Here is a 26,971-nt window from a genome sequence, read left to right on the forward strand (position 1 = left end):
GAAACAAGGTTTGCACTTCCCGAAAACAATACTTTCCAGGTGGGGGATACCCGGGATGCATTGGGAGGACATACATGAAAGACTGTCAGATCTAATTTGTTTCAAAGACCCCCCAGAATATTTGGTACTACACCTGGGGGGTCAATGACCTGGCACGCATGGGAAGGGGTCAATTACAGAGGGACTTTTGGGAATCTTTACACAACATAATTGGAAGGGGCCGAAATGTTCATGTCACAAATAGTACCCAGGAAGTTATGGCATGGTGCCGTTTGCAGAAAGGCGGTAGAAATATCTAGGAGGAAGCTGAACAAAGCCTTTGATAAATTCTGCAGGAACACAGGGCTGCACTTCATCAGGCAAGGCGACCACGATTTGTTTCACCACGATGGGGTGCACCTGTCGCAGAAAGAGATGGGGGTGTTCATGGATAGCATCTTTAGGGCACTGGAGAATAGGGGGGGCAGATAAGGGTACTTTTGGGGGAAATTGAGCGGCCAGGATCTTCCACTCAGGTGTGGTGGCATGTTTTTAAGGAGAGGATGCCAATTGGGCTGAAAAAAAAGGAACCAGCCATGGCTTGCATGTACGCAAAGAAAAGGACTTGCCAGTAGAGCTCTTAGAACGGTGGAAAGACCACTAACACAGAGCATGAACGAGCTCTGAAGAACAATCGGCTGGTGCAAGACACCACTCACCTTGGACACAGGGTGTCCAAAAGCACACCTGTTTTTTATCATGTGGTTATTATTGCTATAAATAATAATAAAAGCCTACAGCCACATTTTTATTCCACACCGAATGGTATGTAGTTGTGTTACTAGTTAGGGGTATGAAAGGGAGTATGGGTGCCTACGCTACTTAGCCTATAACTACACATACTATGCTTCTACCAAATGCTGAGCAAAAGCCAGCTCGGCACCTTTATTGGTGGGGGTCACATGCCTTTGCATGTGACCCATAGCATGTGACTAGGCACGAGCCCTGTTGCTCGTAGCCTACTTCACAACAGCTTGTATCCATGACCTACATAGTTCGTAGGTAGCAGCATTGCCTCGTGATGTTACGTTAGGTGTTGTACTCCAGAGTGGGTCGCATAACCAGGACATCCATGCTAGGTGTACAGATTTCAAGTTTTCCACTGTACTCTACAGACTGGCTCACCCAAGAGCAGTGACCCTTTCTTAGTCTAGAAGATGACTTGTGGGGTTTGTGGAACACCATGCCTCAAGGAAACAATTAAAACAAAAATCGACAAAGCCAATTGTTTTGCTTGTGTAGGCATGGGATACACATTGTCCAGGTACTGCTACAATGGTACTAGCTGTCACAAAAAGGCAATAGCTGGCAGATGGTATTAGTACCTGGTCAGACTATGGCAGTACCTGGCAAATGACTATTGAATGCCAAAATAAAAGCTGAAAATGTTGACTTTACCAATGTTTATTTTTTACAGGAATGAACTGCAGGAAACTGATGCAACAGCACACCTCCTGGCTGAAGGCACTCTTGGTTAAGTCATTTTTTAAATCACAACAGGACCTTGTTTATAGCTGCAATTTTTCAGATGACAGTTTGGAAACAAAATTGGGATGCCATTAAAAACATAGATCTGGCCCAGAGAGATGCTGTGAAAGGGGCTGGTGGGGTGCTTGTTTTTGGAAGGAAGGGGGAGGTAGTGGCTGGGAATGGCTTAAGGAAGTAGCATGGCCGTGTGAAGTCTATTGGGGATAAAAGAGCAAACGCCTCCTAGATGCAGAGCACCCCTCCTCATATCCCATCTCTCTATCTTCACTTCTCAAGACAATAGTTTCAGATTAGAGGCTGCACTTAACAGGACAACCTAATCGACGAAACAAAAAAAGATTGTCCTTAAAAAGTAAAATGGTTGATGTAACAGAATCGCGCTACTAAACAGTAATTGTCTTTTTCCTCACAGCAGAACGTGTGGTTATCTTGGCCGCAATGGTTCTGTAAACGAACTGGAATTCAAATAAATTCAGCACTCTCCTCCACGGAAGGGCCCATGAAGTCTTAAGTAGTACACATAAAATGGTGTCAGAAAGAGCACATCAATCTTGGAATTGCACTTGCATTCCAGCTTGGTAAACGCCCTACCTTTGTGGCCAGCCGGCACTCCATCACTCTAATATTGAAATGGGAGGTCGCGGCTTTATTCATTTCAACACAACTGTTCGCAATAACAAAAACTGCTCCGGGCGGAAGTTTCACGTCGGATGCTCGCAGTGGACTGAATTCGATTAACTTGGCCTAAAACAAGGAAAAAAAAGAACACATACTCATGGTCAAACAGAAGCAATAATAGGCAGCCTGCTTTCAAAGAACGTGTGCACGCGAGCCTTCTTCATTAACGGAGGTTGTCATTAATGTTGAAAGGGGATACCCGTTCCATTTAATTAGCCCTGGCCTGTTGCACCTGGGCTGCTGTAATGAAACACCTATTCATTTGCAAAAGGTGTCGTGCAGCAGGTATCAATGACATAAGCATTATATCAAAACTGGGTGTCATGTTTTCGTTCTAAATATTTATCATTGTTAAAACATGACACTTCATTTTTCTAAAGATACATTTATATGTTTCAAATTGAGGGTCTCCTAATTTCGAAACCTGAATATTATAAATGCAAGGCCGCCGGTAAAAAATATTGTGGGTGACGGAACATATGCATGAAGGCGCACAAGGACATGGGATGTGTTACCCTCCCATGTGTGTTGCCCTTTTAAGCTGTAGGTCACTCCCAATGGGTAAATCTCCCCTTCTTCCCCACCCCAACAGGGGGGGGGAAGGGGGGCGTTGCTCAACAAAACAGGGCAGAAAATACTATTCAAAAGAGGAATTTCATAAGTGCCTACTTTTGTAAATAAGTACGTGCCAGGGTCCATATATTTCCTAGCTTGCCTGCAGAATGTCGGGCGGCACACGGGTGTTTTTTTAAAACGTTCATTTAGACACTTGTAATGTGCAGCTATGCGGCCGGGGACTCGAACCTGGGTTGCGTTGTTCAAAGGCGACACTCTTAGATGTTGTGTGGGCCAACATTGACCTCCCGCGGGCTCCCTGAGCGCTATGGTCACCAGCACTGGACAGGGTTGGGGCCTGCCTGCCCTGGGCATCCAGCAGGCCCCATGGTGCTATAAGGCTCCAGCGCCGCTAAGGGTGGGGGCACAGCCAGCTATGCCCCTGACCATGCGGGCCTCTGCCACTGTGCTGGCACGAGGGTCCCAGGGCATCAGGGCATGCAGGGCCTGTGTCTCCACTGGCAGGCCTGTAGGTCTACATAAATGAGACACGGACTCTGTTGTCCTCTTGGGAGTCTGCAGCTGTTCTGTCACACGTGTCTGCAAAGGCTCCTTTTATTAGCTTGGCCCATGACACAGTCATGTGACACAGTCATGGCCCATGTTAAAAGGGCAATACAGTGGGGGAGGTACACATTCCCTTAAAGGGGCAACACACTTGGCAGGGTGACTCACCACACTAGGCACACAGCATCAGAAGTAACACCATTAAATGTCTCCTATGATCACTTTCTGTGACGTCACTTCTCAATGCGTGCGTCACTGTCCCCCCTCTTTTTTAATTTAGGACTCAGCCCTGCCCGGCATCTCATTGCGGCCCTATTGTGCTGCATATTTGGGGTTACTGCTGCTCGTCAACCGAGCTCATTATGGGTGATGTGATGTGCACCACCCATGACAGAGGTGCGATTTACAAATACCAATCAAAATAAGGCAACGTCTCGGTCGGGAGGATAGCTCAGGGGCAACGTGCTCGCCTTGGAAGCAAGACGACACGGAGCAAGACGGGTTCGATTCCCGGGTCCTCACTTAGAAACCTATGGGTATTAAGCCCGTATTAATAACCTGTCATATATCATATCATAACATAACATACTAGTAGGGTCTTCAAATGAGACACCGAATGTGTAACTGCTTCTCTAAAGAGAGTTTACCATTTCAGATAGCTCAGAGAGGAGGGCAGGAGAGAGGTTATGTAGTGAAAGAGGGCACAGCGAAGAATACAGTGGGAGACGATTAGAGCACTACTCAAACATCTGGCCTCTATGCTTCCGGTAAGGTGACTTTTCTGATAAGTCTGCTTCCTGCGGAAGTCCGTCTCATGCTAAATCTAAGGGGAAAGTCTAGGAACATGTAACAGAGGGGAACATGTAACAGAGGTGCTGCCATGTTTCCCCTGTGTGTTGCGCAATCATATTCAGAGACAATGGTAGGCCTCAGCGCTTTGGGGTCACATTCACAGTGAAATCAGTGGGTTTCAGTAGCAGACCCAAGGTCAACCAGGTGCGTGTTTGTAAATTGTAATGGTGAGTGAGTAAATGAGTGTGTGCTCCGGACGTACCGTTACCCATTAGCACCCAGATCACACCCCGCACCCACAGTCCTCACATTCCAAAATGAATGAACGTTATGTTACGCTACTGGGGTTCATACGGACCACCACTGCCACCTGGTGGATCTGAAACTGGGGGCAGGTGTGGCTAGTGGGGACAGAAGGGAAGGAAGGTGAAACGGAAGTCCCCTGGAGATACAGAATGTTGTGCACTCTCTAGGAATATAAATGACTGCTTCCGGAGTGCAATGTGACTCTTGGAAAGGACATCATGTATGAACAGACTGCACTTTTTACAGGTTTTTAAGATGATTAGCGACTCACAGTTCCTTCCTCTCCAAGAAAGGATATTGACTGGTCCATGCCCCCTCCTTCGGTGCCAATATAGCGCTCACTTTTGGCACAGGCTTCTGCGAGCTCGACCTAAAAAGAAAAAAAAAGAACAGATGAAAAATAAAGGCTGTGACAGCAAGCATGTCCAGCAATGCACTACTTGATGACAGGTTGAGAGTAATGATGTGGGGCTCGGAGATCGTGTTTTCTTACGCATTCCAGTGCAGTGGACTAAGCCCTGGAAGACGGACAAGTCTCATTTGGAATTGGCTTCGATGGAACCTCTGCCCACACCTGGCAGCACATTATCTCTAATGCACGAGGGAGTTTCAATTAATCAAAGGCCCGAGAATAAAAAAAGCAAATTAAGAATCTTCAGCCAAGAACAACATCAACTTGGATCCTAACAATGTTATTCAGACACCATCGATATTTTGAAAGTCGTTTCCCGACAATACCATGCGAGGGACTGCTCCCCTGTATTTTGCGACCGTCATCCGTGGATTATTCAGGTCACGCTAACAGCAGGCATCACGCCAGTCTATAGACCTGAATGGACGTGCCGCTACTATAAAGAAAAGCACGTGATTTCATCCACCCTGGTGACACAAAAGGCTGAGAAGTATTGTGTTAAGAGCAAGTAATATGGTGCCAGGTTTGTGAGCCGAAGGCTGCGCGTTTAGCAAGAGAACAATGAAGCCAATGTCAGAACATGAAAATGAACCCATGTAAAGATGGCCACTGTTGTAGGGGGTATCGCAGGCTCACCGGAGACCCTGCAATAATAACACAAGGCTTTGGTGTGGTTACTGGGACTCCCTTCCTGTGTTGGGGCAGAGACCCCTTTCCTTACACCAGGACGTTACCTGACATTGGTGACGTCCTGCGTCACAACATCACTTCCAACCATCATAAACAAAACCAACAAACATTACAAACTTAACAACAGGTGAATAATATCTCTTCTCCCAGTTTATTCCAGTAAATAGTCCCGGAGCCCCCGATCCATCCTCTGGGTATATCGAGATGTTCCCTACCCTGGCTCATCCGCTCCCGGCTGACCAGGGATTACTTCCTCCAGTGTCTGGTCTTCTCCGCACTTCTTCTCACTTTTCAGAGCCTTTGTAGGAACGCCTGAGCCTCTGCCGGTCTCTGCTGTATCATGTACAGGAATCTTCTCCACTGCCTGTATCTTACTTACCAGATCCTGTAGTCCTGCATCCTGGCAAGTCGCAGCAGCAATGTCCGTCAGAGACATGGACTTAGGTACGGCAGCTCTGGTGATCATTGCCACAAATTCTTCCGTGTTCTCGTCGTCTGAGCCGATGCACCCCTCCTGCTCAACTGAATGATGGGACAAATAATCTGCCAGATTATCTATTCCGGACCTGAACAGCAGCGTGACCCCATATTCCTGCAGCTGAAGCAGCCACCTCTCAAGTCAGATTGGAAGGTGGGGGCTGATCCCCCATAATTGGTATACGTGGTTTGTGGACAGTGAACCCAGTCACTGGATGACCATAAATGTATATGTGAAAGTGCTTGCAACCCCACAAGACCACCAGGGCCTTCCTCTCAATTTGAGAGTAGTGGCGCTGAGTGGGGGTTAAAGCCTTGCTGGCTTAGACCACTGCCCTCCTTTCTCCTTGGCTGTTGATCTTTAGCAGAACTGCACCAAGACCCACCGGACTGGCATCCAGAACTATCTTGGTGATATCTGTCTGGTCAAAATACGCCCTGGTCGTTTCAGCCACCAACGCTTCCTTGGTGACACAAAGCAATTCTGGTTCCACATGACCCTGGCAACTGTCTAATTTTTTTTTTGTCAGAATTCGTAGAGGTTTTGTGATCGTGGCTAGGTTGCGGATGAATCTGCCACAGAAGTTCTCTATCCCCAGAAAGCTTCTTACTTCTGATCAGGATGCTGGGAAGGCTGCATTCTTCATGCCCTCAAACTTCTGCAGAACAGCCCCATGCCCCCCATTGTGGCACACAAAATAAAAATAAAAAACTACCCTTGACTCCATGAATCGGCGCTTCTGCCTGTTTAGTGTTAGTCTGTGTTAGGCCATCCTCTCTAGAACTGCCGTCAGCTGCAGCATGTGGTCCTTGTGCGATTGGGGGAATATGAGGACGGCATCGCTGACATTTAACACTCCATTGACTCCTGCCAGCACACTCCTGGTGGTGGGCTGGAACACTTCTGCTGCAGAGGATACACCAAAACTAAGACACTTGTAGTGAAATAGCCCCACATGTGACAAGAAGGTTGATATGGATCTTGCGTCGACATGCAGTGGGACATGGTGGCATCCAGCCTTGCGGTCTAGAGTGGAAAACACCCTAGCATCCTGTAGCTCTGACAAGATGTCATCCAGCATGGGCGCTGGGTGTCGTTTCCTGTGGATGGCTTCGCTGGGCAGCCTCATGTCCACACATATCCTCACTTCCTCCAGGCATTTTGGCTTATTTGCCACCACTATGGATGATATCCAGGGTGGTGGACCTACCACCCGCTCAATTATGTCTGCACTATCAAGTCTTGCAATTTCTTCCTCCACCTTCTGTGTATGTGAAATGGTTTAGGCGTTGGCGCAGGGCCACTGGCTGCATAGACTTGTCAACATTAAGGGGCACTTCTTGTCCTTTCTGTCATCCGACCCCTTCAAAGAGGTACTGGAACTTCTCAGTGGGCAGTCTATATCCGTTTGGTATGCTTGGAATGTAAACTGCACCAGCCCAAGGTCTTCTGCTGTTGAGCAGCTCAAAAGGGTGTCTTTGACCACTGGGGTCACATAGAAAGTTGCCTCAATTGCTTCTTGCTTCTGCCGTATTCTAACCCGGAAAGCACTGTCGAGTGGCAGAGGAGGGGAGTCCCCATAGCTGAAACTGCAAATCCTCAGAGATATGCAACGTTGGAATTGAGCAGCGGGCATAACATTAACCGATGCCCCAGTGTCAATTAAAATGGGCATGTAAATGTCCAGAATAGAGACAGCATCGCGGAGCCTCCGCTGTCCCTGACCACCCAAGCAAATTGCCAAAATGAAGAATGCTTCCTCAATGTCTACAGCACCCTCCAGCCTGGATAAGACTAACCTTTAATCATCCACTAGGACTGAAACACGTCAATGGCAAGGCCGAGGCAGTGTCGGGTCGGTCGCGCCGAGTAGGCAATTGGCCAAGGTGCCCTGCACAACCTGGCAAAGTGATTCTGCTTTCCGCAGTGTCCACACGTGAAGCCTGCTACTGGGCAGGCTTATGCATACAGTGCTGCACCCTCAAATGTATCACAGGTCTTTTGCTGACCATCAGTCTGCTTCTGCAGGCTTGGATTTGTTGACCTCTTGAAAAGTCCCCTTTGTTTTGATGATCCTCTCACCACCACAGCATGCACCGACTCAGCTCTTCCTCTTCTAGTTGCTTCTGCCATCTGGGCAGCCCTGGAGGTGGACAGCTCCTGTGTGTGGCTGAGCTCCAGAATCCGCTGTAACGGTATCTCAGATTCTTTGAGACTCTGGTGCCTCAGCGTGGTAGACACGCAGTGTTATATTATCTGCACCCTAATTTCATCTGTCTCATCGTGAAGGTCACATGACATCGCCAGGCATCGGAGGCGGCCGTGGTATACGTCCTGTGACTCAGAGGGCTCTTGCTGTGCTTTGCGCAGCCGGAAATGTTTGTAGTCCCTGTTGACAAGTGACCTGAAGTATGCCTGCAGATTGCCCTTGGCTTCCTCGTACGTGTTGCCTCGCGTTTGCTGAGTCTTAAAGATCTGGTGGACTTCGCTGCCTGCATAGAAGAGTAATATAGCCTTCATGGCCCACTCGTCAGTTTCCTTGGTCATATCAAAAAACAATTCCAGCCTTTCGACCCACACGTCCTACCTGGTTCAAGCATTGCTGGGGCACCAGTGATGTCAAACTCAGGGACAGGGCTCCCCACAAATCCTCGGTCTAGCCCTTGGTGGTGCCTGGATGTCATTTCCCCATCCACTTGGGAGTTTGAATGTGGAGTCCTTGGGGATGAGGAGGATACAGGATCATCCTCTAAATCCACGTCAACCCTTCTAGTGTCATTGCCCTGCACCTATTATGGTTGTAGATCTGACCCCACGCCTGACCTCAGGTTGGTAGGCTGTAGAACGGTATGTGACCACTGGATCGTGGCTCCCAGGCTGCATGAGCACCCTTGCACGGGGCTGTAGTTGTGTGCAGAATATCTTGATTCTGAAAGTGCCTTGCGAGTACACTTATTGGTTGGTGTCACCTATGAGACGGAGGGCAGGGACCAGGCCACCACCAAAACCACAACCACATTTAATTTTAAATTTATTTTTAAATTTCATCCAGTCTCTGCAGATGAAATTTAAAAATAAATAAATTGTTGTTTCATAATGCAATTCATTCCAGACTCCAGCCTCTAAGCGCAAGAGCGGGTATAGAACCCATGATGCAGCACCATCTTGTTTTCAAAGACCAGTCCATTGCCCCCGAGCTATCCTCCCACACCCCCGTTCTGAGCTTGGTTAGCTGGATCGTAAAAGGACTATGGATAGAAATGCTCATGCCGAGCATGATCACTTTTTTTTATTAAAGGTAAATTATGTCAAAGGTCTTGGTCGGCTCCTGATGCATCCCAATTTCCCCTGTGCCTGTGAGTTGTTTATTTATTGGAGTTTGTAAGGCACCAACTGCGAACACAGTTGCTTCGTAGCACCTCCCATGCAAACGGAGAGGGGAAAGACATCTGACCTTTACAGGCTTTGGAAATATTCAGATTAGTTAAATGTAAAGAGGGGGGATGAGAAGAAGAGCAACATCTGGCAAGAGTTCACAGGTGCATGGGGAAGAGGCAAATGGTAGCACTTGAGACACGTATGATGCAGTTCAACACCTCTTTTTATGAAGCCAGTCCACTAGGTTGTGAGTTTGAAGAAACTTCTATGAGTTAAATTCAACATGTCATGGAAGAGGACAAAGCAAATAAGGTGCATAGGCCTAGGACAAAGGACAGAGCCCTAGATCAGATCCCTATCTCTATCCCTTTCCGGGCCCCCCTGTCCTATACTAGCCTGGCTGAGCCTGCACCATTCTAGCCCTCCAGCCCCTTACCCCGCACTTAGCTCATGGACCTTCCTTCCCCTGCACTCACTGCTTTCTGCTGGCTCTGTCCACCTGGCCTCTCCTGGCATCGCTTTTCTCACAGGCTCTCCGCCCTGACCAGCACCCCCCCACATCTCCCATGCACTTCTCATAACTATACTTGCACGATCCAAATGTCACAAGCTCTAGTAGGATCGTTTGTTTTTCCTCCCTGTTCCCCTACCCTCTTGTCTTGTAGCACCTCGAAACACATTGTGTATATCGTGAGAAACCTGAGGGTATTCTCACTCCTACTCCCCATGGGTCTTCTGCACAGGTGGCCAGGGAAAGGCCATTGCTATTGGATCCCGACCTTGGGGTTGGAGAATCGAGGGAGGATCATCTGGATGGAGGGTCCTTGGGGACTGGGAGTGGGGTGCCGTTGCCTGAGACATTGTATCTCCTTTTCCTCTTAGTGACCAACACAACCCTTCCCCATCTTCATGGGCTGTTGTAAGCCAGCTTCTCTCAGTTTGCCGCATTCAACCTACTATAGTACTGAGACAAGGAAGAGCTACTGAGAGTAATGAATACAATATAAATTTAAACAGTAGAGTATTGGGAGGAGGAAGAGACCTATAGAGTATTAACGGGGGTCGGCATGTCCCTTCAATGATAGTCGGGCAATACTAAACAACAACCCACACCTGCAACCTGTTAAGGGGCTACAGGTGTACAAAAAGGGAAGAAAACAACAGTAGAGAGAGTTGGGTTCGAAGCAGAAGCAAGAGTGTAATCCGATGCAGGAGAAGGAGACATACTGCCCAGATCCAAGGAAGGGAGAGCGCAGTGAGACTGAGAGCGGTGTGAGGCTGAGTTTTGAGACTGGCAGTGAAGTATGCCTAATGATGGTGCAGCAGGAAGACGTGCTGACAGAGGCATTCCCAAGAGGGTCGAACAGGACTACTTGTTGCCTCCGTGGGTAACGTGTACCATGGATTGACTGACGGGCAGAGCAGAAGCCCTTGTGAGCATAGGACTGAGAAGCATCGTGCAGAGCCGAGCGCTGCAGCAGGAGCATATGCAGGTGTCAGCTGGGAAAAGGACACTGAACCGTTTTGCTCACGGGCGCGAACGCGAGCTGCAACAGTAACTACCAAAGCATTGTCGTACAGTTTAATTCTATGAAAATCACTGGCGAATGGTTAAAAGATAAAAGCCTCTGTTAAACTAATTGAAGAACCCTACAAACCAAGACACCAAAGGGAGGCTGAATATGTTACTTGAGGCTAAAGGCATATTGTAAGACTATTAAAGAAGGCAGTACTGGAGTGGACGCGTTTCTCCAAGTAAAGGAAGGAGAACGTTATCGAAAGTCTCCGGTAACCCGAATTCTCATTAATGAAAAGTATCCTACGCTATTGACTTGGTTCGAAACTACTGCGCCATGCTACAAAGTGGTGATACAATGTTCTACAATTGTTGTCAAGGAATTAAAGTGAAAGAGACTATGCAAGTGAAACAATTGTCCTGAAAGGAAGGGTTTTGACACTCGCAATGTTATTTCAAGCTGATGGATTATCGTATTTGAGTTCATTTGAAATAACGAAAGACTTGGCGAAATAAGAATCCAAAAAGAGTTACAAGTTGACCTGGAATTGAGTTAAACATTTTTGAGACTACCAGATATAAGTTGATGCTTAAGAGTGTTGGGGAAGAGAGCTCTAAGACAATTGTGCAGAACTGTATTGAACTTGGGGAAGGGAACCCCGAGACCATTATTGTGGAACTATATTGAACTTAAGGAAAGAGAACTCAATACCCTTTTTGTTGAAACTGTGTAATTGTGTTAATTATGGGGACGGGAACCTCAAGATCATCTGGAGCTGGAATTAACACAAGACTTTAATTTTCAACACTGTTACTTTGATTGCTGGTCCATACATATTGTATAGATTTGTTGTGAGAGCAAGCATAGGTTTTGGACACAGATAGATTCCTAAGTTGAACTCTTTGGCACATACGTTCCTTAGTTTTGTTTAGGTAGGGGAATCCTACCTTCGCATAGGGCAAGTTAGGCCTTTTTCCAGCCTGAAATTTAAGTTAATAAAATCGATTGTTTGGATTTTGAATCTGTTGTGTGTCCTTCACGATGCCTTCACAATAGGCGCATTATAAATATCCAATAAATAAATATCCTAAGATTTAGCACCCGGTTTTCTTCTTTAGGGCATCACAGTCTCGTAGATATAGCTACCACTCACCTCTTTGATTCACTTCAGAATTGTTTCTGATGCAGCAATTGTTACCCTTTGGTCCACAATTCACAGTCAAAAGGTTCATATAGGTCACCAATGCCCACCAGCAAGAACCTCAAACTTCACTATACCATAGAGGAAACATTACCAGCAGAAGGTTTGCCCACCTCCTGCAATGGTGTCAGCGTCAGCTTACCGGCAAGTAGATCTTTCCGCTTTCCCAGGCTATTGTCAGGTTGAATCTTCCCACCAGCCAAAGGCCACTACTTGCTTAAACACTCAGCAGGATTGGCCCTTCCCTTTGTTTTTTATCCTGGCAGGGATCAAATAACCTAAGTCCCTGCAAGTTTGTAGCAAAATGTGTTCCCTACTGGATCCCACTCAAGGTTCAAATTGCAGTACTCAGCCACTGCTGCTCTTACTCCATCCCAGGGTATGGGTCTCCCCCAGTAGCTGATTAACAGCACTCAGCACGCTCTGCTTTTACCTCTCTTGCTCTCCTCCAGTAGCTCCTGCTTTCTGGATCGCTGAGTGTGCCAGACTCGCCCAGTCCTTCCCGTTTCCAGAGGGCAGTGCACCATCTGATTAAGATAATAATCTTTAGAACCAATTGGGCAATTCTCTTACCCACACGGTTCGCTGGAATGATCAAAACCCCGTTCTCCTTATTCACTCACATGTGCTTGTTGTCTCTGCTTTAGTATTCCCAGGTGTTGCCTCGTCTTCCCTCCTGAATATCCCCAAGGGGAATAATTTGCTTTGTGAATGCAGATCTGATGCTTAAAGCCTTGGCCCGTCATCTTGAGGTCAAGTTGAACCACACTCAGTGGTATATGGGTCCCCACTCTGCCTGCAGCTTCAAAGATAGTCTGTGGTGTTCAACAGTGGGAGGTCTTGCCTAACCTGCTTCCTACCTAGATGCGTGCATGACGTGTCTTTTCCCTGTTGACATGATCACTAAAGAGAGGCTTTAGCAGTGCTCAGAGTGATGCCGCTGCCAGTCACTCAACTCCTGCCGCTCTTAGGTTGTAGCAAAGAGTGAATTTGCCTGAGCTGCCTACTATCTAAGGGTCTGGTACTTCATAGAAAAAGGGGTTATAAAAGAAGGTGCCCCAGTCCTATGCAGATCCTTGACACAGGGTAATGTTGGGAGCGCATTTGGCACAAGGGGATGAACATGGAGGAAGAGACCGTAGTTGATCCACTCTATACCCCCTTTGAGTTGTTTCTCACAAAGCATGTCGTGTGGATGGCCCTCAGATGGCCCTCCAAAGGCGACTTCTTCTCACAGGCATGCTCAGAAGAGCATCCTGCTGAGAATCGTAAGTGCTTTCAAGTGTTCCTGTCAAAGCCCCTCCAATCGCCATGAACCTCAGAAATGCATACATGAGAAATCTGGGTTTAAATGCACATATCGCACATTACAGTGCATACACACCTTTGAGGATCCAGCCTGTTATCTCCGATGCAACAATACACTTGCTACATGATGAAATAAACAAAAGTATTGCTTGTGACCTAAATATCCTACACTAAGACGGACATTGAGTCAAATGGCACATTTTCACAGACCCGAGACCATTCATTGCTCACATGACCAATCTTATTTTTCTCTATAATTCCTTGGAACCGCAACTCAAACCCCAAACTAAATTTCCAGGCAAGCACTCAAGACCTGTCACAATAAATGCATGTTTTAGGTGATCAATTGGAGTGCCAAACATTTTAAAGTATTATTTTACATGTATGTATTCTTTCTTTGATATTGCCTTATCTGCAATGAAGCCTACTTAAATACTGTCCCTCCCAAACTCTCCGCTCATCTACCTCCAACCTTCTGCGAGTGAGCAGGTTCTCCAAGCAGAGATTTGGAGGGAGATCTTTATCCTCAGCAGGGGCCTCCCTCTGGAATAGCCTCCCTGTCGCCCTCCGTCTTGAGCCTTATCTCCAAGTTCCGGAAACTCCTTAAGACATTCCTCTTCTCCTCTTCCTTCTCTCTCCCTCTACCATGCTAACCTCCCTCTCCACTCTATCCCTCTCTCCCTCATTTTCCACACAGCTTGCCGACTGGCCGCCGGGTGTACCTCCGAGTCTCACAGGTCCCTGGCATTGCCTCCAGTCCTGCACTTGCCTCATTGCTACTGCACCTGGTCAATGACCCATGAAAATGGCATTCTCTCAGCACTTAACCAGATTTTCTGACCACTGGGTGCACTTGGATTCCCCAACCATAACTCCCCTCCTTTCTCCTGTACCGTCTGTGCACTTGCACAATCTGATCGTACCATGCCTTGAAGATCGTCCATCTACCCTATCTTCCCTCCTTGCATGGTGGTGCCACAATGCACTTGGAAAAACTGCAGAATCGTCGGCAGAACTATTTGCTGTTATCCACACTGTTAATTGTACTATATGCACATACTCTGCCTGTGCAGACTTGTATCGTTCCGAAATGCAATGGCTCTGAATTACTTATGTTTTCCCCCTTGTTCCCTCCCTCCTTGAGCGCTTTAAAACACTTGCCTTGTGTATATGCGCTTTACAAATAAATATTGCCATTACCATTTACTAATGTTCATATTTTGTTGTGTAGCTCCTTCATTCGAATGCTATTATTGTTAACATGTTACGATTATCTAACCTGGTACCTAACACACATGTTATGTTTATTATAACCATTTCCTGCACTCTCGGTTTAAATTTCCTAGGTGGGTGAATTATGTTGTTTCTGCAGGGCCACCCTGTCGAGATCAATGGAGGTGGTAATTCCTTTATGGAATGCAAAGATGCTTCGATGGAGAGTCACTTTGTACTACTGTATAAGGGTGGGCTGATAGCCTACTTCACCTTGCAATTCAAGTCGCCTTTGTGGCACTATCAGGTCTGAACAATGTCTTCTAGGTGATGTTCTGCTACAGCCTTCTCCATCTGCTTTTCTGGAGGCAACCCCCCCCCCCTCCTAAACATGGGTGCTGTCATTACTCAAGGATGAGTAACAAGTTCCAAACCCACAGTGAAGTGGATTTAGCTCAGCAGAATAAGCAAATATTAAATATAAGAAAATGGACCACTCCATATCCCAACATTGGCTCTTAAGAGGGACAGTTGGGTGTGCAACCTGCAGACCATGAGGTTCAAGCCTAGTTTGTAAAACAAAATAATAAAAAAGCTAAACGAGTTACCGCTCCTGCTTGGATCTTTGTGTAACCTACAGCCGACAGGTTTTAATCTCAGTAACATAGCTCAGTAGATTACTACTCCCTCCGAAGAGATCTGTGTATACCATAATGTGCAGGGCAGAGTGTCCAACCTCCCCAAATCAGCTTAGTCTAAGGGGTCAACATTTCAAGTTGCAATCTACTAATGGCTACCCATAAAAGGTCACAAGCTACCGCAATTCTATACATACACACAACTCACCATTTCATACTCACTAGTAGTTAGTAGGGTACATCTATTGATGGCAACATTTGTACAAAAACTGCAGGCCATACTCCAATTTCAGTAACATGCTTCAAGTGGGGCCGAGTGCTTGTAGGTCAAAGGTGAAAATGAAAGTATGACGGTTCAGTGAATTAAGGTACTTGATGTAGAGCCAAAAGAAGCCAGATATTTTCTATGCGTACATCCATACTCTACACTCCATGGCCACATCCACTGGTGACAGCCATGCTCCCTCTGCCTCTTTGATCCATCCATGCCGCTTTCACGTCACACGCTCAAGTATGGAATGGGCAAGAATATAAAGTGATACTTGTGATGGACATTTCTAGTAAAATCGACTTTGAAAAAGGGGGCAGGTGTTAGTGCTCCACTGTCAATAATGTTTATAGATCTCATTTGTGCCATAGTAGAACATGGTTTGAGGAATCAACACTGCACTAATGAAAGGACCGGCCACCAAGATACAAACACATATTCTAACTATTGAATGCATCGACCCAGGAAGGCTTGATTAGTCGACAGCAAAGACAGAATCGGTATGTGAGAAACACTCCAAGTTGGAAACAGCTTTTACCTTGCCGGAAATGTGCAAGACTTACACTGAATATTTGCAATTAAGACCTCTTATAAGTGGTTTAAGCTCTCCAACACAGCTTAAATTCATAGATGCCTTCCCAAACCTCTTTTTTTTGGGAACGTGATCATCTACTAAAGATACTACAGATATACTCATCCAACTCGCTGAGATCACAAGTTTTCAAACACGTTTGTGGGATACTTTGATTATTATAAAACAATTTTCCATAGCTTGTGTAAGGAAGGCATGGTATCAACAATAAGACAGATGCAAGTGACCACAGTTCAAGGGTGTTTATTGAACTTTAAAAAAGTTTTGAAAAATGCCCATCTAATCAACACTCAAGCTTAGCATGGTCTCTGGCTTCCCTAGCACAAGGGTGCACTTCAAACATTAGCATCAGGGCCTTGCGTGTCTAAGTCACTTTACCTTTCAAAGTCTCTTCTTTCGGAGGGCCTCATGCGACAAACAAACAATATGTTCTTTTCCTCTCAGTATTGCACACACACTCAATTTCACTATTCACTTCGAATCCCCCTCAGTGGGCTCAGATCCCCTTTAAAAAAATGCTCATTGGATTTTGATGTGCTCACTTCATGTATCCAATTTCTCAGGTGACTCACGGTTCACCCTGGATCCCCCTCCAGCGAGCTCAGATCCACTTTGACACAATATTCAATCAGTTTCCCTCTGCCGGGCTCGGACCAATTTTAATTTTCTTTAACACAAACTTGTTTTCCAAAGGTTTCAGCTGACCTCCCTTGTTCAGGCTTGGACCAACTTTATCTACTTTGTCATCAGCTTTCTTTATTCTATTAACATTGAAGACTGTCGATGGTGCACTGGATTTTGCTTGACCTGTTGCATGACCACTTTGATTCACAATTCTTTGTCACTCTTTCACTTTTGCCACTTCTCGGTTGGATACCTTTCAGAGACCTCTGAATGAGCACGCACATAGTTCCGGACCACTCTGTCTAAGGTATCGTCTCTTGGTTTCAAAGTTCAATCACTCCTCTGTTGTCCAATTTTACTTGCATTATTTATCACATGCGTTTCATATACTGTTTGCTTCAGCATACAATGTTGCTGCTTGCAATCTTGGCTTCAACACAGACCAGTCTGGTATTGGCCTCCCCAACTAACCGACTGTGTTGGTTTCACTGGCGCTGCTTTGTTGTAGAAGCGAAGTACAGTACTCCGGCAGCAGGTGGTTTTCCCTACCTTGAGACGCGGGAGAGCCACAGATACCTCTGACACACAAAGCAGGATTCTCCAGCCTGGTTTCCTGAACTTACGCTTTCTATTCTCTAGGTTTCTTAAAAGTAACGATTCTTCGTCGAAAAGGTCAAAGGCACTTCCCTCCTTGCGATCTCTTTCTGTTTTGCCGACTTTCGCCTTGTTTTAAACTGCCACCTTGGAACTGCTGCTTCCTTGTGCTTTGCCCCGCTCAGAGTGTGCTCTTGTGCTCCGTCTTTTATCTGTGTGGGGAAATGGAATGGAAGCCAGGTGTGTGTGATGGTTAGTAATTGCCTATCATATTGGGACATGTCAGGTATATGGCTCGGGTGTTAGTCCGTTTTCTCTCATAGCATGCTGTCCGTGATAAAGTGCTCGTGTTGTGAAGGGGGTGTGGGTGGAGTTCCTAAGGAACAAGTTACTTACCTGTAACTGTTGTTCTCCAGCATGGGTCTAGCATGGATTCACATGCTCATAAATATTCCCTGTCGTCAGGCTGGGAATCCTTGGTAAAGAAAAAATAAGTTTTGTTTCTGAACTGTCTTTCCACTATTAACCAATCACTAGTCTCTGGGTCATACTGCCCCCAGCCAATGACTGCCCTCTGCCTAAGCCCCTCCTCTGGCAGCCATCTTAAAATATGGTAGCACGTATAGTGGCAGTAGGACCAAGAGAAGATCCGCAGAGGGGTAGGCGGGAGGGTTCGCATGTGAATCCATGCCAGACCCATGCTGGAGAACAACAGTTACAGGTAAGTAACTTATTCCTTCTCCAGCATGGGTCACATGCTCATGAATACAAGAATACATAGCAGTACACACATGCACAACCACGGGAGGTGGCAAGGCTCAACATTAAGCATTTCAACAACTGAACATTAAGCATCTCTTACCTCCTCACCAGGCTCACCTTCAGTCAAACAGGTTGCGCAGCACTGCCTGGCCGACTCTGGATTACTCCCTGGAATCCCGGTCGACGCAGTAGAATCTCATGAAGGTGTGCATCAACCTCCACGTAGCAGCCCTGCAGATGTCCAGCACGGGCACACCAGACAGGAACGCCGTGCTAGCAGCGATCGCTCTGGTTGAATGGGCTCTCGGACAGCCGGGCAACGGCCGGTTTGCCAACCAGTGACAGTGCATGATGCAGCCGGAGAGCCATCTGGAAATGGAAGCCTTCGAGAGGGCCTTCCCTTGGTTCACAGGTCCAAAGTTCACAAACAGCTGTGATGTCTTCCGGAAACTCCTTGTGCGGTCCACGTAGAACTTCAACGCTCTAGCCACATCCAGCGAGTGCAAAGTCCTCTCAGCCGGCGACGAAGGCGACGGGAAGAAAACAGGTAACACCAAGGGCTCGTTGAGATGGAAGTCCGACAGCACCTTGGGCATGAAGGAGGGGTGCGTCCTCAGCACCACCCTTGTCTCGTGGAATGTCAGGTATGGAGGTTTACAGGAGAGGGCCTGGATCTCTCCACTGGTAGAGCGGAGGTGATGGCCACAAGAAACGCTGTCTTCCATGACAGGAACTTCAACAGTGCCGAATGCAGAGGCTCGAATGGCGGCCCCATGAGCCTGGTCAGCACCACGTTGAGCTCCCATGCCGGGCCGGAGCCTTCACCGGCGGGAACGATCGGAACAGTCCTTTCATGAACTCCTTCACCAGACGATGAGACCATAGAGATAACCTCCCCTGAGTTCTGGTGTAGCGGGAGATAGCCACCAGATGGATCTTGATGGAGGCATGCGCCAGCCCCGCCTTGGCCAGCGATAGCAAGTACAGCAGCACTTGAGGGGCCATAATCCACAGCACCAGACAGAGAACCTCTTCCATTTGTGACCATAGCACTTGAGAGTGGAGGACGCCCTGTCCTTTCCAAGCACCTCCTTGCAGTCCGCCGGGATATCGTACCCTCCGAACTTTAGTGCTGCAGGAGCCAGGCCTGCAGGTTCAGCGATCCTGGGTCGTGATGGAGGATGGCGCCTCCTTCCCTGGTAAGAAGATCCGCGTCCGTCGGTAGTTTTACCGGGGGGGACGCTGACAAGTCCAGAAGGTCCAGAAAGCAGATCTGCCTCAGCCATGCCGGTGATCATACTACACCGGGACCGTTTGAGTTGACTGATGAGTCGCAGCAGCAACGGCAATGGGGGGAACGCATACAGGAATAGGCCGTCCCAGGGGAATGAGAAGGCATCGCCCATTCTCCCCGGCCGGGGAAACTTGCTGGCGAACCTCCGGCACTTGGCGTTCGTCGCCGTCGCAAATAGGTCGATCTGGGGATTGCCCCATTGTCGGAATAGGAGATCCACTTGATCCTGCCGCAGTTCCCACTCATGGCACGAGCACAGCTCCCTGCTGAGCGAGTCGGTGATGGTGTTCTTTATTCTGCCAGATGGAAGGGTATCAGGAACATCCCTTGGGCGACGGCCCAGTGCCACAGATCCTGGGCTTCCTTGGACAGGGCTGGGGATCTGGTGCCTCCCTGCTTCCGGATGTAGAACAATATGGTGGTGTTGTTGGTGAAGACCCTTACCACTCTGCCCTATAGGGACAGAAGGAACGACCTAAGGGCCCAGAACACTGCTCGGAGCTCCAAGACATTGATGTGTAGTGACCGCTCCTCCGGGAGCCAAAGGCCTCTTGCGTGGAGATCTCCGGTGTGTGCCCCCCCCATCCCTCCAGGGAGGCGTCCGTCATCACCGTCTCCTGATGTGCCGGGGACTGGAAGTCCATGCCCGCCGCTAGATGCGCGCGGGTGCCCCACCACTGGATCACTTGGCGGAAAGTCTCGTTGAGTGAGATCCTCTCTTGGAAGCTGCCCGCCGCTTACATCCAAGGGGCGTCAAGGAACTCCTGCAGTGGTCGCATCCGTAGCATGCATAGGCGCATGAGGTAGATGCACGAGGACATCATTCGAGTAGGGACTTGATGGATCTCACCCTGGCCACGTCCATGGTCAACAGCCGTTGTACCTTGCCCAGGATGGCCTTCGACCTTTCCTCCAATGGCAAAGCCAATCGCGCCACTGTGTTGAGTTTGGCTCCCAGGAACAGGGCATCTTGCGACGGTACCAAGTGGGATTTTGCGAAGTTGATCGAGAATCCCAGATCCATGAGCAGTTGGACGGTCTTCGCTGTGTGATCGATGGCGAGTTCCCTTGACTTTGCTCGGATGAGCTAATCGTCCAGGTAGGGGTAGGCGTGGATCCCCTGCAGGCGCAGCCGCGCCGCCACTGGTGCTAGGCACTTGGTGAACACCCTGGGCGCCGACTTCAATCTGAAGGGAATGGCCTTGAACTGATAGTGTCGCCCTTGGACCACAAATTGTAGGAATTTTCGATGTCCTTTTAGAATGGAGATGTGGAAGTGGGCATCCTCCAAGTCCAGCGATGTTAGGAAGTCGCCTTCCTCCAGCTGTCCCAGCACGTGCTGGAGGGTGACCATCCGGAATTTCTGGGACTTGATGTACTTGTTTAGACGATGAAGGTCCAGGATGGGTCACAAACCACCGGTCTTCTTCCGGACGAGGAAGTACCGCGAGTACACTCTGGAGCCCCGGAGCAACTTTGGGACTAGTTCGATGGCTCCCTTTCTTAGCATTGCTCGTACCTCCAGAAGCAGTTGAAGGACGTGGTTTTCCTTCCTGGCCATGGGTGGAATATGGGGACACCTTTTCTGAAATTTCAGAGTGTGCCCGCGGGCCAGGGCATCCAGCGCCCAACGGTTGGTGGAGATGTACTCCCACACAGTGACGAATTTCGCCAGCTGGCCTCCCACCGGGGTGCTCGGGTGGGGTCCCCGACGCCACGGCTGGTTCAATCCTGTTTCATTGCGGCCTTGTCACCTACGACGGGAACCTCCGGTCTTGCCGCATACTCTTTAGGCTTCCTGCGACGAGGAGCAGGGCGCTTGGCGGTACGACGAGGAACCACCGCCAGATCCTTTGGGGGCACCTTGCTTGCCTCCTGAGTTCCGAAAGGCTGGCCGTTGTTGTTGAAGAACGCCCAAGGGCCGAGCCGTCTCGGTGTCCGCCTTGATGGCCTGCAGTGACTTGTCCACTGTCTTGCCGAACAGGTTGTTCCGGTCGAAGAGCATGTCCAGAACCCTGGTCTGCACGTCCTGGCAGAAATCGGTGGCCTTGAGCCAACCGCCCCGGTGAAGGCAAACGCTGTTGCCCATCTAGCAAAATCCGGTGTCGGAGATGTCCGTGGCCACCGTTATGACGTGGTCCGAAGCCACCTCGCCTTCCTGTAGGATTTCCAGGGCCTCAGCCCTCTTGTCGTCTGGGAGGAAGTCCAGGATTGGAGCGATCTTGAACCACAGCTCCCTGTCGTAACTTGCTACGATCACGAGGGCGTTGGCCGCTTTAATCGTCGTCGCCGCCGACGAGATGACCCGTCGTCCCATGGCATCCAGCTTCTTCCCCTCACCGTCCGGTGGGGATGTAGAAGTTGAGGCCATCGCTCCCGCCAATTTCTTCTTGGCCGCCGCGGAGACCACTAAATCCGGCGACGGCTGTGCTCTGAGGCACATGGGGGCAGAGTCCGGGACCCGATACTTCTTCTCGTACCGGTCTCTCTTAGCGGGAGCCATGGCCGGGTTCTTCAGGAGTGCCAGCCCCTCGTCCCAGTTGTCATCCAGTAACAGGACTGAGAGGACAGTCTTCCTCTTGGCCTCCCGTCGTTGGTAGAGGAAGCCCTTCTTCTTCTGTTCTTCGGGGCAGAGCTGGAAGAGCTCAGATGCCCTGGCGATCATGGCATGGAAGCAGCCAATTTCGTCGGGGGTGGGGGGGGGAGAAGCCCATGGGAGGTCCATCCCGTCGTCACCACCGTTGTCCGTCCCCGTCGTCACCATCTCCGTTCCTGTCTCATCCCTCGGATGAGGGGATGAGGGTGAAGGCTGGAAGGGGGGAGGAGGATGGACTCGTCTCCGTTTGTTAGGTGGGCTCCCCGACGGTCCAGGCTCCGCTGGCTGTATAGCCATCAAGATAGCTCCTGAATTATTCCCTGGTACGGGTAGCAGCTGCAACGGGACCGACGGCTGGGGCGTGGGGCCCTGCGCACCCTATCTTCCTCGTCGGCTCCCCCGTTGCTCTCTTCGTAGGCCTTGTCGGGATCCTTCCCGTGGGCCCTGGATTCGTCAGACTTCTTGTCCAGGATCCTTTGGATGCTAGCCAACTCATCCTCAGAAGTGGTATCCGTGTCTGTTATGGCTACCATGCCCCCCCTCTTTCTCCTGCTGGGGTTTCACAGGGGTCTTCTCGATAGGCAGAAAAGAAGATTCCCTCTGGGGTGGCAGGAAAACTCTAGCCCCTGGAGCCGTCGCCACTGGGGAAGCCTCTGTAGGTTTCACCAGGGCTGCCACGACTCCTTCAATTGAGGCCTTAGTTGGGTGAATCAGGGCCTTCACGACCTTGGCTGTGCCTAAGGCCTTCACCTTGGTGGGAGGGTCACCGCCTCGCTCCCCCCTCGGCTGTCTCCGTCGGGATCGACCGGGGCTTCTCCCGAAGCTTACCCGGGTTCTCCGACTTCCTCTTCACCGAACCAGAGCGTTGGCTCGTGGTTGATGGTGTCAGTGATAATGCGCCCTGCCTGGCAGCCAAGGAGCCCGACTGATCGGCGCTCCCATTGCCCGCGGACTTGTGGTGCTTTGCCTTGTGTTGGGCCCCAGTCGCCGGAGCACCCTCAAAGGTCTTAGAAGACCACTTGGACTTCTTCCTCTTCTCACCTGCTGCTGGGCTCTTCCCCTCCAGCCAGTTGGTGAACCGAGTACGACTATCCTTCATTGTCTGTTCGGACATGTTCTTAAAAATCGCACAGTCTTTCTCCAAGTGCGATTTGTCGTTGTGAAGGCAGTGGAGGCTCATCCTCAAAGACGTTCTGTAGTCCGCTTCCAGGGCAGCTCCTGAACAGCTTGGATCCAACAGGCATCATGCATCCTTTGTCCTGGGCCATGTCCACGCGGGGTAGGCCTCAAAAATCTTCTGGAATCCTCCGAGAAGTGGAAACTCGATGAAAAGATGCCCTTGACGGGTGTTGAAAATTCCAAAAACGTGGTCCCTGTTGATCGGAATTAGAATCGGTGGAGCTTGAGGCTCGATTGACCGAAAATATAAGAGTAAACTCTTTGAAAAAACGCAAAAAGCAGTAAAAGCTCGAGAGCTACAGCACGAGGACTCCCAACACTTAAACGTGCGGTAAAAATCTGAAGATGGCTGCCAGAGGAGGGGCTTAGGCAGAGGGCAGTCATTGGCTGGGGGCAGTATGACCCAGAGACCAGTGATTGGTTACTAGTGGAAAGACAATTCAGAAACGTAACTGAAAGTGATTTTTTCTTTATCGAAGATTCCCAGCCTGACGACGGGGAAGATTTATGAGCATGTGAATCCATGCCAGACCCCATGCTGGAGAAGTACCCTACCTGGTAGGATGGTATAAAAGGTGTTACAGGGAAGAGGATACCGCGTCTCACCATACGGTGTTCCACTCCCTGAAGACTCCTCACGCAGGTGATCCTCCTGCACTGGTCCACCCCCAGGAACTGGATCCAAAAGTGATGCCTGTGTCCTAGCCACCTGGATGGTCCCCGGGGATTAGCGGGTGAGACACCTTCAGGTTTCTCACACTTGGAAATCAGACTGGCAAATATCACCTCCTGTAAAAATCAGCTAGCTACCCCCAATACACAATTTATCAGAAACAATACAATTTTCACCTTGAATGGACAACTTTATCAAGAACCAAAAGGGATTGCGATGGAGCAAAATTGACAAGCAGCATCCTGGCTCTTTATGAGACCACCATTCTTGCAATAAATAGAATTAAACGCCATAAATCGACTTGAGGCTCACTTTCCTGATGATTTACTTATATGGAATGGAAGAATAAATGGAATTATGCAACACCACAACCGGTTAGATGACAGCCCTTTCCATTTAAAACTGACCTGTCATTTGTTTATTTCAGAAATATATTCTGTAAAACAATCGCAAACAGAACCAAAATACAATAAAGCATATTACTGTAATAGTAGTTTCAACATATCAATGTATATGAAGTGTACAATACTTAATCTCATGACTGGGCAAGGAGGAGTACCTTAATAAACAATACAATATAAAATTAAGTAAACAATCAAATATTCAATATTTAAAAAGCACATCCATAAATCTAAAAGCCGGTATTCTGATTCAAGCATCACAATAGCCATTTAAAACATTTCTAGGCCCTAATTACAGTGGACACCATGAGCTCGCTCCCCGTTGTTTTACACCCATCAAAAGCATCTTCTGATGTGGATATTACTATAATGTTTAAGCACCAGAATCAACCCAGTGTGTCTGTAATAATTATTAAATGGACACCGAAAAAGATATTAACGTTCCTTGTAGTAATAACACATAGGCCAACACTTACTCCAAGAACAAGTACAATTCAGAAGGGGAAGAATTGCTAAACAAAATTTTCTAAACAAATTTCTCTTGGAGAAAGAAACGATCCAGTTAGGATAAGGCTCATACACCCAGGATAGTTTTGTCCCAATATACATTTTAAACTAAATTCAATGATGAACGAAAGATTGAATCCAAATGCATTTTATATAGCCTCCTTAGGACCCCCTAACCAGGAAGTAGACCTACATTTAGCCATAACAAAACAAGGCTTTAATTGTGCAACATATTCTATTCCCCATCTGCCCCATTTCCACCCTCATCGGAAAAGTGAGTTTTTCCTGGGGTAGGGCCAATACGCTCTTAAAGAAATTGTTCTCACTGACAATCTACACATTTTGTTGTATCCCCATAATTGGTATTGGGGTTGCGCACTCCAGTCTTCAAAACCTTTAGAAAAACCTTGAGCAGTGCCTAAATTATTTTCATAATAAGGTCACTTTTTAAAAGTTGGGATTGCAAATTCCCCTTTATTATTAAACCACAAACCTGTATATCATTTTCAATCGGACACCATTTAGAGCTATATAAATGGGAGGATCATTGTTTTGACAAGACATAATTTTGGTATTTGATGCATTCATTACAAGGCGCTTAGTATTGCACAATCTAACCAATGTGGTAAAAACATTCTTCGGTCCCCATAGGAGGCAGACAAAAGAACAGCATTGTAAGCAAATAATAATGTACTTTGTTTCAGACCCTTCATACTAGAGCCATTATCAAGGAAGATAACAAAGAAATGGCAATATAATAAATAAATAGAACACTTGGGATGCAAATGGACATCCCCAAAGCACCCCTTTGTTAATGGGAAAATAAAATGATTCTCTTCTTCTCCGTCGACCCACCTAATTACTGCATTATTGTCTGTATGGAGGGATTTAATTGCATTAAGTAATATGGGGTGGACACACTGTATTGCAAGGGGTTCCCAACAAAAGTTTCCATTAGCATTATCAAATGCCACCTTCAGGGAAACAAATATTAAATATAATGGTATGCCTTTCTGGATAACATATTTCTGCATAATCAAGGTCAAGCTAAAGAACTGGTAATTTACGCCCACCCCTCTAAGAAAACCTGCCTGCACATGAACCAATACATTCTTCTCTACAGCCCATTGTTTTGATCTTGTCGCTATACTTTCCTGTGTACATTGCTCAGGTCATTAAACATAGAAATCTGTTGATAGTTGGTTGTGTTATGACAGTCCTCTTTTAAAAATGGGGACTATTTCTGCAGTTCGCCACAATCTGGGAAGGTTATTGTCTTTATTGATGGAACTAAACCATTTTCTTAATAATGAAATTCATATTGATCGCTCAGATTTAAATACATCTATAAGTAAATTATCTGGACCTGAGGCCTTCCCACCTTTTTGGTGGCTATATGCACATTCAATGTTGCATGTAAAAATAGTCCAGAGTCAATCCACAATGACTACCATCTCCTATGGGGAAATAATGGAGATTAAACTAAGTGTCAACAAGAGCACATTTTATTGAAGGAAAAGGCAAATGAAGTAGACAGTAATGCATCAATAATTAAAATCAATAATTAAATGGTAAACACAGTGGCTGCATTTCTAAAAACCTTTACTTTTGAACACAGATTGGCCCTTTATTTGGCACTGCTCCCTTGTAGGAACAAGTGTTGATTTTGCCTTAAATACTGGTTAAACCAACTGGAAACGAAGGAGGTAACAGATTCTTTGAAATTGATACCGGGACAAGCTGGAATAGGTAGGGTCTTTAAGCTGGTGGGCATTACTGAGTCTCAGAGACACATCTTTGCTAGATGCCTGTGAATGAACAAAGAGAGGCAAGCTATTTCTGATAATTTGGTAGTAGAGTGGAAGAATTTTTAACGGAAACATTTTAGCTTAAACTAATGGGTGAGGAGAACCCAATAACATTTTCCATGTTATGCGATTGGCGATGTGCAAGATAAGCAGGGAAGGTTGCTATGATTATTCAGAACTTGAATATTTGAAAGAATATTTCTGGTACAGGATGTAGTTATATTTCAGAAGATTCGAAATGGAGAATGTTTATTGTTAAGTTTGTTTTAACTAATATAACAATTGCATTGTATTCCTTTATCTTGCAACTTTAATGGTTATCATTTTATGAATGTTTATATGTATCAAAGGCGTTTTTTAAACCTTAAGATGCTTATTAAAAAAAAAAGTATTTGATATTTCTAACATCAAGGC

At 47.5% G+C, this 26,971-nt stretch overlaps 1 protein-coding gene across 1 annotated transcript in view; it reads right to left on the minus strand.

Moving 5' to 3' along the window:
* Positions 1 to 26,971, minus strand: part of GALK2 (galactokinase 2) — an 841,566-nt gene that overhangs the window by 213,248 nt on the left and 601,347 nt on the right. Inside the window, exons 6-7 of the mRNA XM_069624776.1 lie at positions 4,697 to 4,795; positions 2,119 to 2,271 (exon numbers count right to left, since the gene is read on the minus strand). Of these exons, the coding sequence (XP_069480877.1) occupies positions 2,119 to 2,271; positions 4,697 to 4,795 (252 nt within the window). The remainder of the gene's footprint in view (positions 1 to 2,118; positions 2,272 to 4,696; positions 4,796 to 26,971) is intronic.

The sequence above is a fragment of the Ambystoma mexicanum genome, chromosome 11 (genome assembly GCF_040938575.1).
Source record: "Ambystoma mexicanum isolate Mex_15411 chromosome 11, UKY_AmexF1_1, whole genome shotgun sequence".
In the NCBI taxonomy this organism is placed as follows: domain Eukaryota; kingdom Metazoa; phylum Chordata; class Amphibia; order Caudata; family Ambystomatidae; genus Ambystoma; species Ambystoma mexicanum.